Source organism: Leptonychotes weddellii, chromosome 4 (genome assembly GCF_054177405.1).
Source record: "Leptonychotes weddellii isolate Sample4059 chromosome 4, ASM5417740v2, whole genome shotgun sequence".
NCBI lineage: Eukaryota > Metazoa > Chordata > Mammalia > Carnivora > Phocidae > Leptonychotes > Leptonychotes weddellii.
Window position 1 is genome coordinate 163,032,480 of NC_138372.1, and position 12,036 is coordinate 163,044,515.

The 12,036-nt window shown below is 34.6% G+C and overlaps 1 protein-coding gene across 14 annotated transcripts in view; it reads left to right on the forward strand.

Moving 5' to 3' along the window:
- The window catches only part of PHF20L1 (PHD finger protein 20 like 1), an 81,964-nt gene that overhangs the window by 25,063 nt on the left and 44,865 nt on the right, over window positions 1-12,036 (forward strand). For 8 of the 14 annotated variants that reach the window (XM_081816565.1, XM_081816567.1, XM_081816571.1 and 5 more), the window contains 3 exons: window positions 3,545-3,758; window positions 4,332-4,460; window positions 9,794-9,876. In XM_081816565.1, the coding sequence (XP_081672691.1) occupies window positions 3,545-3,758; window positions 4,332-4,460; window positions 9,794-9,876 (426 nt within the window). Of the gene's footprint in view, window positions 1-3,544; window positions 3,759-4,331; window positions 4,461-9,793; window positions 11,940-12,036 lie in introns of those variants that run through there. The other 6 variants (XM_081816569.1, XM_081816570.1, XM_081816573.1 and 3 more) reach the window with 2 other exon arrangements.

Here is a 12,036-nt window from a genome sequence, read left to right on the forward strand (position 1 = left end):
GAGATGGCACTAACCCTAAAACTTCATTTTTTTTCCAAAGTGATACACTGAGCCAATTTTGGTAAAATTACAAGTTATAAAAATTAATTTATGGGATGTATTGGGTGTTTACTTTTAGTGAATAATTACATTATGACGTATATTAACATGAAAATCAATGCCAAAATATAAACTACTGAAAGAAAATAGGAGTAATGCTGTATTTCTTTTTTTTTTTTTTTTTTGAGAGAGAGCTTGAGAGTGTAGTGCATAAGCCAGGTTGGGGTGAGGGGTGGGAGCAGACGATGCAGGGCTTGATCTCACAGCCCTGAGATCATGACCTGAGCTGAAATCAGGAGTCGGAAGCTTAATCAACTGAGCCACTCAGGCGCCCTGAGTTAACACTATTATTTCTTTTAATTTACATTTTTCTTCATAATTATTAATTACTAGCACACTAAAATATTTGTAGAATTATTTTTTATAAAATGGCCTCATTTTAGAAATGTCTTTTTTTCCCCAAAAAGTTTTTGACTTGTTTTCGTGTAGGAAATACACTAAGTCAGGTGTTGTGTGGGCAGTGCTGAGAGAATCCATCTTTGCGTGTATCTTAAAAATTTTGAGTACTTTGAGAATTCCTTTGTAAAGATACACAGTAAATTTCTTTTACTAAATTAGCAAAGGATAAATAGATGCAGTTTGGAAATATATTCTCTAAACTTTCTGTAGCTTTTTCTATCCTGTTTTTTCTTTTTGCAAGTGTGCTGATCTAAAACTCACTAATGTTAAAGGTTTGCTCTTAAGGCCCTCTACTATTTATAAAACTTTTTTTGCATACATTATTTAATTGGGGTCTCATAGCAAATTCTTTGACATAGCTATGACTGATACTTCTATTTCACAGTTGAGGAATTCAGAACTTAGAGAATTGAGTGACTGACATAGAATTTTGCATAAGTGTAATGCACAGAGTGACTCTGAACTCAATCCGATTTCTTTATTGTGTATTGCTCTTTTGTCTACAGGGAGCTTTGAAGCAGATCATTAGTTCTAATTCATGAAAGGATCACACCAGTTATTTTTAATAGTGAATCTTACCTGTTTAAAAATAGAAGGGCAATATAATGGGAGAATTCTTTAATGACACAACTGCAGTGATTCCATGATTAACAAGTCATATGATCAGGAACTTTAGAAAAAAAAAATCTGATTGCACTTTTAAGAGCAAAAATACGAATCTCTCCCAGTTTTCTGTTCATTGGAGAGAGAAAAGAGGTGGGGTTGGAATTTACCTCTGGCATTTTTCAGCATTTCTCTAACAACTTAAAAATTTCCCCACAATGTGGAACAGAGAATTAAGCACTCTGCTCTTCATAAGACCTTACAGGTATGATCTCGATCTCTGCTGAATTTGGCACTTTGCTAGTTGGGCTGTACTTTGTTTCTCTTTCTGCCTTGTTGATTACTCTCTGTCAATTTCATTGGTGGTGCTTTTTTTTCTCTAATACTCAATGTCAGTCTCAAGGCTCAATTTAGCTGTAGCCCTTTGATTTACTCAGACTGCTCCTTGCCCCTTGTGCCTGTTTGCGTACACTCTGATTGCCATGGCTTTGTCTAATGGTTTTCCTCTCCCTGGCGGTGCCCATTGACTCCTTTCCTTCTGCCCTTTGCCTTGAAGATTCTTGCTGCAGGACTCACCTCATCTGTCATGTTTCCTGAAGCCTTCCAGTAGCCTTTCTCTTAAATCAAGATTAATCTTTTGTTTTGTTTTCTTCCATGGTATTTTGTCTATTCCTCCACTGCCTCTTCTATCACACCGTCTTATAGTTAATTTTATTTGCCTTTCAGTTCCTTATAGGTAACAACAAAAAACATGGCTCTAAGTAAACCTGGGATTGGACAGTACTGGTTTATCTGGTTTGTTTTGTTTTGTTTTGTTTTGTTTTGTTTTTTTTTTTTTACAAACTAGAGACATAAATCTGTATTTCACAACTGTGTCTTTTTAAAGATTTTTTTTATTTATTTGACAGTGAGAGTGAGTGAGATCATGAGCAGGGCGGAGGGGTAGAGGGAGAAGCAGACTCCCTGCTGAGCAGGGAGCCAGGTGGGGATGTGGGGCTTGATACCAAGACCCTGGGATCATGACCTTAACCGACTGAGCCACCCAGGCACCCTGTGTCTTAATTCACTTTCTAATAATACATGTACTGGGGACACAGTTTAAATACTGAAAAAGCTAGATGCTGGTCATCTTCCAGGCAGGAGCAAAGGTGTGGTCACTCCAGGGCCTTTCAGGCAGCATCTTTTATAAATTGTCTCATAAATGCTTAGCATGCTTCTTGGCACATGTAGCAAGATATTCAATAGAAAATTGGGTGAATGAATGTGTTAGGTACAATCACATGATAGTTTAGTTCATTTTAATCATGGGGGAGAGAACGAGACAGATTTTGTTTGTTGGTTTATTTTTAATGGCTTATTGTCTTCACCGTATATTTTCAAGACTGAGCTGCCATCAACCTATATCACCTAATGATTGACTTCTGTTAATGTAACCTGTGAAGTAAATGCATTTGATGTTGTGAAGTAGTTTTTAGTTATGTGGGCTAAGAATTTAATGTATTACCCATTTTGGTTGAATTTCAGTTGGTCTGAAGCTTAATGGTCTCAGTGGAAGATTAACTGTAGAGATAGTACAAATACTTGTTTTAAAAAAATCTTTTTTTATTGTGAAAATTTAAATGTTAGTACCACTTTTTAAATATCTTTTCATATTTTTTACAATAAGCATTTTTAGTTAAAAATAAAATAGTAATATTAAAAATTATTTAGCAACAAACTGAAAATACACAGGAAGAGTAAATATTTGCATCTCAGAAGAATGGTAATCAACACAAATCCTAGGAAGTTGAAGAGGGAGGGAAATTAATCTGGGGCCTGACAGCATGTATTTCACCTTGATCAAATCAAGTGGCTCTTTTTCTTTCACTAGTAATATTAAGCTGTTGCAGTAAATTGGTGTCCAAACTTTCAAAGCTTTAAAAATTAATAAAATCATACCTTGAATTCTATGAAATTGACCATACTGTGAGTGGTACATTCTTCTAACAAGGAACAGTAATTTGTTCAGTGGAAATACATTTCTTTTAATCTTTACAGAATTGCAACGAAAGCATTTTTCTCTTCTGTAAAGGTTTGTTGTATTCAGAAAAGAAATGCAATTTGCCACTTGAGTCTAAAGTACTAAGAGCATCATGTAGTGTTCCATATTTGTTAGAGGGTTGCCTCTATTATTTTAGATTTTATTCCTGTGAAAACATACCAGAGAAATATTTGTTACTGAATATTTTCCGATTTCATGTAAGGTTATACAATCCAGCTAACCCATTAGATCATTAAATTTCATAATCACCATGTTGACTTATCTTGTAAATATAATTAATTTGATTTTTATATTTGTGTGCATGTGAGGGTAGCTTTGAAAATGTGAGACATGTTTTCATTAGTGTAATTAAATTTTGATTAATTTTTAATACTTCACATGTTTTGTGTTTTTCCTTTGGAGGATTGGATAGCTTTAGTCAAAGCAGCTGCTGCAGCTGCAGCCAAGAATAAAACAGGGAGCAAGCCTCGCACCAGCGCCAACAGCAATAAAGAGAAAGAGAAAGATGAGAGGAAATGGTTTAAAGTACCTTCAAAGAAGGAAGAGACTTCAACTTCTATAGCTTCTGCAGAAGTTGAGAAGAAGGAAGATCTGCCCACATCTAGTGAAACATTTGGTACAAAATATGTTCTTACGTTCATTCTTTGTGGCAGGGTAAACTCGCTTAGAGAGTAAGCCAGACCCCTTAGCTACCTGCAATTTGAGGGTGTGGTCAGATGATTGGGCTTGTCCCGCGCATGAATGGTTAACTTCTACAGAAGTTACAGTTACAGAGCTGAAGTTTACTGGTCTAATATGGGTATTGGATAATGGGTGACCTCAGTATTCTTGAATAGAAATGAGTTCAGATTTTGACTTTTAAGTTCTTGTTAGTAGGCTTTGGGGTATTTGTTTTGTGTTTTTTTTCTTTAACTTTTTAAGTGCTTCTGCATGTATTTTGGTATGTAATATGGAAAAAGCAGTGAGTCATTTTCTTCCTGCTTTTCTTTCCTAAAGAATAACTGCTTAATAGTTCTTTATTTCTAATATACTAGTTTGGAGAAATTTGTGTTTCTTAAAGTTCTGTGTTAATCAGTAGGTTAAAAAAAATTAAGTGCAAATCATTTTTACTATTTTGCTATTTAAAAAAAAATCATGTTTTTTAACTTTGGATTCTAGATAAACTCTCATATATGTATTCTATTAAAAGTAGGACTTCATGTAGAGAACGTTCCAAAGATGGTCTTTCCACAGCCAGAGAGCACATTATCAAACAAGAGGAAAAATAATCAAGGCAACTCATTTCAGGCAAAGAGAGCCCGACTTAACAAGATTACTGGTAAACTACAATGATTCTTTTGGGGTGGGGGGGAGGATTGGAGGGTTTGATTTTAGAATAGTCTGCTTTTAATAAAGTGAAATGTATCTGTGGTTTAGTGTAACAAGCTGGTCAACAAGAAAGACAGTTACTTTATGGTTCTTCAAGGTCAACATCCTCCAACACTGTCAGCTTTTTCTGTTGCGAAATGTGAAAACTATCACATATTTTCTACCTACCTCACAGGGTTGTTGTGAGGATTGATAGGATCAAATGTGATGAAATTCCATAGTTTTAAAATCACCTGGTAGGAGTAGTTTCTATAAACACTGGATCATCTGCCTTTGTCAACCTGTGGTGACATAATCTCTGCGGTTCTAAATATTATTATATAAACATTCTTACTCTTGCCCGGTCTCATTAAAGATGGTAGCAAATAAGGGGTGCCTGGCTGGCTCAGTCGGTGGAGCATACAACTCTTGATCTCGGGATTGTGGGTTCAAGCCCCACGTTGGGTGTAGAGATTACTTGAAAAAATAAAATTTTAAGAAAAAAAGATGGTAGCAAAAATGGTTGGAAAGATGAATGCTGAATTAAATTTAGTTCCTGAATATGTTAATTCCCAAAGTAAAAGTACTTTTATAAGTTTCTCAAATTTCTTACCTTCAGGTTGGTCCTTAGAAGCTCGTCTTATTTTTCTGGGCTTTGTTGTAATTTAGAAAGTAGGGTGTTAGGATGATGAAAACTCTGGAAATCCTAGCCCGGTTAGTGTTCACAGGAGAAGAGATTTAAGTATCTGAAGCAGGGCCAGTCATACTAGGCTCTCTCACTTCCAAGACCTCTTCAGTCTAATGATTCTAGTCTTTAAAAAAATTGTAAACATACTTAATTTTTCTGAATATATGTTAAAAGGGGAATTAAAATAAAGTATTTAGTCATATCTTCTTATTTTAAGGACAAAGTGTTTTTTAGTGTCTTTGGCCTAATAAAGTTATATAAACCTCTGTTGGCATTCTTTTAAATAATATGAAGAAGCTTTGGTTTCATTGTCAGATCAAAGAATAAATGGAAATTAGACATGTTGACCATTTTCTGAAGAATAGAAGCCCATTGAAAAATGACTCTGCAGCTGAGGGTTCTTTAGGAACCACTGTTTTATTATAGTGTTCATTTTAAGTGATTATAATTGGTTTCAACAGGTGAGAATATTTAGTCTTTCCATTTGTTAATGTTATTTTTGTGCCTTTTTCTGATAAAGGATATTTTTGGCCCTAGGACAGGAAATATTTCAAATGAATTCACCCATTGCACCTTTTCCTTAGAAACTGTTAGCTTTGGAGAAAGTCAAATTGTTACCCGGGTGATTGTTATGATGGCAGCTTAAGACTTCGGTTTGGCCCTAGCAGAGTGGAAACTAGGGTTGCATACTGTGGCAGAAGAGGAAGAGCACTTCTAGCCCCTGTGAGACAAGACTGAAAGAGCGCTACTGGAGGGGCCAAGACCAAGGGAGATGGACGTGACACTGACGCTGGGTGACTGCCAACTTACCAGCCTCAAGGGTTTTCCTGTAGTCTGGATAATCTGCTTTTAGTTTCAGGCAGTCTGTTCTCACAGGTGCCTTACTGAGAAGTTCAAGCCCAACATTTAAAGAAATAAAAGAAGAAAACAGCTCAGTGCACAGCAACGTATTATTTACCTATGGCCTTGAAAAGACAATAGTGGGGAAAACCATTTTACCGTGTGCCTCAAGGAAATTCTAATACTGGTTGCTTAGTAATACCCTGCACCTTGTGTGGAGGGACTCTGTCCTCACATCCCCTTGGGAGTCTCAAAAGAACAAGTGATAGTTTGGCAGCAGTAGAAAAATGTAAGATTTTACAGATGTGAAGTCATTATGATTTTTCCCTCTATTTCTTCAGAAGATTTGAATGTATGATAATCCTTTTAATAGTTCATCTTTCTGTATTTCTGTGTTCACCTTGCAACTATATCATGCCAAAAGAGAATAGATCTTAACAAGGTTGTCTTCAGTGGTTGAAACTCAGGCTTGTTTCTGTGCAGTAAATTTCATTTGTAGACCATAAAAAGAGAGGAGAACTACTATAAAATAGTGATTTTGTTACAGAATTATGGTGTATTTTAAATTTATCAAGCTCACTTACATGTGTCTTTTTGCCTCTTTACTACTGAGAGGGATAGGGCTATGATCATGGCAGCATCTTAGCCTGCTCTGATGTATTCCCCCATACTCCATTTTATTTATTTTTGAAACCATTCTAGCTGGAAATATGTGGACCAGCCACTGGATAAATTTAATTGATATATTCACTCTCCTTCTGTTTCCTCCCTCATATACACACCCTATAGAGATTCTAAAGCCTGATTTCTCTTTAGGGAATGGTAGGTATAAGATGGCTTTTTTGAAGTTTCCAAGTAAGTACATATTTGAAATGATAGTTGCACAGCATATGTATGTTCTTCCAGAGACTTACTTTTCATTATGTAATGTACCTTATTGATAGTTATATACTTTACGCATGCTGATTTAGAATTGACAATTTTACAGAGCGATTCCAGAGTCCATACTTTGAGACAAAGTTGCAAGCAAACTTCAAGCGAATTTGAGTAGATTTTAAAATACAGATTGTCAAGGGAGTAAAAGAAGAAACAGCAGCAATTGGTGCATGGTCTGTTTCTACTAGTTCTAGGAGTTCTACAATTTCAGCCAGCTTAGATATGTGTGTGCAGCTTAAGGAATTTTAAAAATAATTAAAAAAAACCCAGAGGTTTGAATGAGCCAGTACATGTTACTGATGATAATTTCAAGAGTATTTGATTCTTATTCCCAGCAAGAACGTTGTGTTTTGGAATCCCTGGTTGAAAAGTGGAGCACAAATTTGACTACTTTTTCTTTCCTCCCCTTTGCCATTCCAGGGTACTCTGGCCTCCGTTCTATTCATTCCTATTAGCAGAGAGAGACAACTATGTATTTTGTAGATGAAGTACAGTATTGAGAAATTGTGACTTTGTGGGTGTGACTCATGAATATTTGATATTCTACTTTTACCTGATACTTACATAATAATCTTGAAACTGCATAATGCATCCTGTTAAGATAATTACAGATACATTCTTCTGGAGGAGGACCTGGGTTAGTGATATATTGATAAATAATAAGTATTTACAGATAACTAAAATTCATTTGTATCTCTTTCACTTAACTCTTCTCATTTTCTCAGGATATTGCATTTCTCCCCAGCATGTTCGCAGGCCAAGAAGACAGATTTTGGACAGTCTCTTAAGGCAGCGACTTTCCAAAGCCTTTTAATCTTGTCCCCTTTTGTTGTTTGTATTTGGTACCTCTTCTGTAAGATAGTATGTATATAAAGTATGAAAAGCTTTTATCGATTGTACTGGACGCATTTGAATTCTCAGGATGCCAAGTATTGTATTTTCTGATCTAATTTTGAGTAGTTTCTTATTAAATGCCCCATTACTTTTTATAAGAACATTACAAAGCTTTATTTTTCATTCACAAACCATTAGGTGGGAATTGCTTTTAATTAATTGGGTCTGTAATACCCTAATTTAAATTCACGAGTATGTCTGAATTATTTTGTTTATTTTAAAGCTTGTGGTACCTTATTTTTAATTTTGTAATTTGAGATCTCTTCTGTGCGTTGATGGGATTTAAAAAGTATTTCTGTCATCTATATGAAAGGAAGCAAAAGTAAGATAAATTTAATAGACTGAAGAGCAAAATATTTGTCCTGCTTGAGTAAACCTTAGAAGTGGAACCTCTACTCCGTTTCCTGCAAAAGAACTTGATTCCCTCTTTTCCTTTTTATTTCAGTAGTATTGATTCTCAAAAATATTAGCTAGAGAAGAAAAACCTAGTGAACGTGGTTTTAAATGTTAAGGAAATATGCCATGCTATATCTCTTTCAGTCATCTAAAAATATGTTCAGAAGTGCTGTTAATATAACTAGGATTGAATTTATGGTTTGTAAGCTTTTTGTAAAATTATTTCTATATTGGGTTTTTCCCCCATTTAAATCTATACTTAATATTGTGTGAGCAAACTATATAGATTGTTATATCAAACTAGACCAAATATCCTTTTTAAAACCAGTAAAGTATCAAAATCATTGTTTTACACTCAGCCTTTTCTATCTTTACCACTTGGTTCTAATACTACTTTAAGGGTATGATTTTATCATTGTTAGATTACTTAACATCTGTGAGATTGTTATCTGAAAAAGCCAAGAGATGTCGCCACGTGGATAGCTTGATGTTACGTGGCATTTGCAGGCACTTTTTCCTCCTATTAAGTTTGCTGTAGACTGCTTCAGTAATATGGGTGGTATAATTGCTGTAGTAAGTTCACTGTTAGGTCGTTGATTGTTAAAATTACTTCCTTTGAAGCCGAGTTTTTGTGTAACCAACTTTGAAATGACAGAGGTGATTTTTGGTGACCTTTTATGTGCCAGTGGTCATCAGCAAAGACATACTTGTTATACAAGTTTGGCTTCATTGAAGGTACCTGTCAGGTGCTTTGCAAAGTATCTTGACCAAGTAAATGCCTTTAATTTATAAATTAAGGCAGAGTTTTAATGTCTTGCAAAGTTATTTTATATACTCCAGATGAAATATTTTGTCTTCTAAAATTGAGAATTAGTGATACACATTGGAGAAAACTGGAATTCCTAAATTATTTCATCATTTGTAGAATGAGGCTATACTACTAAGCTCAACTGTAGGAAGGGTCTGCCCTTTTTTCCTGTTAACATAAAACAGACCCATCAGTGTTTTTGGCACTTCTGTAAGAAGATAAGGTACAGTGAGGTATAGGGATAAACCCATAAAGCTTAGGTCAAAGGTTCCAAGTGGAATTAAAAATCGGGAGTAGTGTTTTGTTTTTTTTTTTTTTTTTTTAGCTAACAGCAACAACAAAATCTTACATTCTGGATGCTTGGAAGGATTTCTCAGATCTTAGTATTAACTCTGTATATTTCAGTTGTACAGACAAAGCCCATGAGTATTTAAGTAATCTTAGGTTTCTAGACATTAAGCCATAGACTTTAAAATTTTTACAGACTAAATGTGTATGAGTGTGTTTTTTTTAAGGATATCTTTAGGAGTAATATTTTTCCAGAAAACTAATTGTATAAGCATCTCTCAAGTTCCGATTTAGTCCCTTAAGGGTGTTTGTATTTTGAACAAGTAAACTTTTGAGAATGTTTGCTTCCTATATAGTAAGAAGGATGGGGGATTTCAGCTACTAAAATTTGGGGAAGTTAGAGTGAAAGTCACTAATTTTTCTAATGAGCAATTTCTGTACAATTTTTCTCAAGGTTTGTTGGCATCCAAAGCTGTTGGGGTGGATGGTGCTGACAGAAAGGAAGACTGCACTGAAACAGCTCCAATGCTGGAGCAGGTATGAAACGGTAGCGTTTGATTGTTTTCAAGGTCCCCAACTGGAATGCTCACGGAGCTAGAGTATCCACGTAATTGAAATTGCCCTTGTGATCAGATATGGGAATAGGAAGCTAATTAATGGATGATATATTTTTAACTCTGCCTTCTCCCAGGTATACAGATAAACTACAGACTTCGTTAGTGTTTGTTTTCAGTAGACTGGCATTAAAGCCTCTGTCTCCGACATTTCTTGAAGGCCCGGAGACAGGCATCCCAGGGTATAAGCTTCCAGCTGGACCACATTTAACTAGCTTACAAAAAGACCCTTACACAAATACTTTTAATTTGTGAGTTAAAACAGGGTTTTTGACATCTAATAAAGCTTCTTTTGTAAGAAGTTTCTTTTATATTGTAACAGTTGGTGTTGTTAGACTGACTATGTGTTTTATGAATTGATCAATGAGCCATACATTTTTGCTAGGATGTATATTTTAATAACTACAAAAAAAAAGAATTTTACAAAACTATGAAGGGTCTGTCTTTAAACCACCTAATAGAGGAATTTAAAAGCGAAGGTTGCAGTTGCTAGATTTTGCCTTGGCTACCTTCAGATTCCCACAGTACCTGTACATAACGAACTGTGCATGCTTTTACATTCTCTAAGGGCTTAACTTCTTGGGCACTGTAAGACTATAAGAACACAGTAATAGCCATAAATGGATTTCCTTGGTTCTCCTGTTTTAAAATCTGAGCCTTAATGTAGTTTTAATATATCCTTTTTGTATTAATTTAATTTTCTTTATTAGTAGCCTAATAAAGAAGACTTTAAAATGAGTATCTTTTGCTCTTCTCTATATGCGTTTTAAAAAATAGTCCAAATTTAATTGATATTGTATTGAGTTTTTCAGGGTTATTTTAGGCCTGATTTGATAACAGTGCATTGTTTTGGTGCCTCCATTAATGTTGTATTAAACCAATGGTCTTTTAAATTGATATGTCAGCGAATCATGCCTTCTGATTTTCTGTGATCATCAAGCGGTTAAGTCTTTGCCGTTACTGTCAGTATATCAACCAAATTTTAAGTGATTTTTTTTTACTCTGTATTACTATATTCAACGTCCCAGATAAAACAGTATTTTGTATTTTCACCACTGTTTATGGTATTCTCAGAATGCAATAAATCAGGGACTTGGGTAATAAAATGTTTCTGGAAAATTCATTACAATGTCAATCTTTCATTATGCACAATCCTGCTGCGGTGAATGTGATTGTGAAAATTACTTACTGTTAGCGTAAAGGGCAGTGCCCATTTCAGAGATGAGTACAGACAACAACATTCTGAAATTGAGTTTAAAAAAAAGAAAGAAAAATTGAGTAACTCGGCTGTTTCTATTTGCATAAGTAAGACATTTTTGAGAGTCCTTGCCAGTTTTGTAACAAAGAGACCAATAATCATTACTGAAAACTTTGTAAGTTATTTAAGATTTTTAAGGAACATAAGTGCTGTTCCCTCATTTTTTGTCATTCAGATTGATATCATTGTGAAAATGTTTTGTAACCAAACTCTTAATTTTTATGCTGTTTGCCCTGCTTCAAAGTTAAAAAGCCGAGTTATAAAACTCTCAATTACGAGTATTGGTATCTACTCCAGACTTAACGGAGAGGTATTGATTGTCACTAACCTCTGTTGTCTTAATGAGTAAAATAATGTCGCTCATGACATAGATTGATAACAGGCCTATAGCCAGAACTTACTGTGCTAATGGATTTCCTTTATTTACACTTTTAAAAAATTCAAAGTGTGGTTTTGAACCCCAATTCTCAGATATCAATTATAGCTTATTTAATTGTATTAGGGAATTGTCATGTTATATTTACTTTTGGATAAACCTGCATTAGATGCATAATTCAGTAAGTTTTTAAAAATGTTAATTTGTCCTTGTTTAGAAGTTAAGCACCTTATCAAGATACTAATTTAAGTTTTAAAATCTTGTTTTATAACTTTGTAACTCGAGAGTACTGGATGCTGTAGTGATGTCTCTCACATATGTGAAGATGAACAATAAAATTGTTTATTTACAAGTAATGGCTCTAATTACTTTTCTGGCAACACCTTTTATGATAAGTCTAGGAATCCTTTCCATTTATGGAGTACTTTTTCAAATGATTAATCTGCACT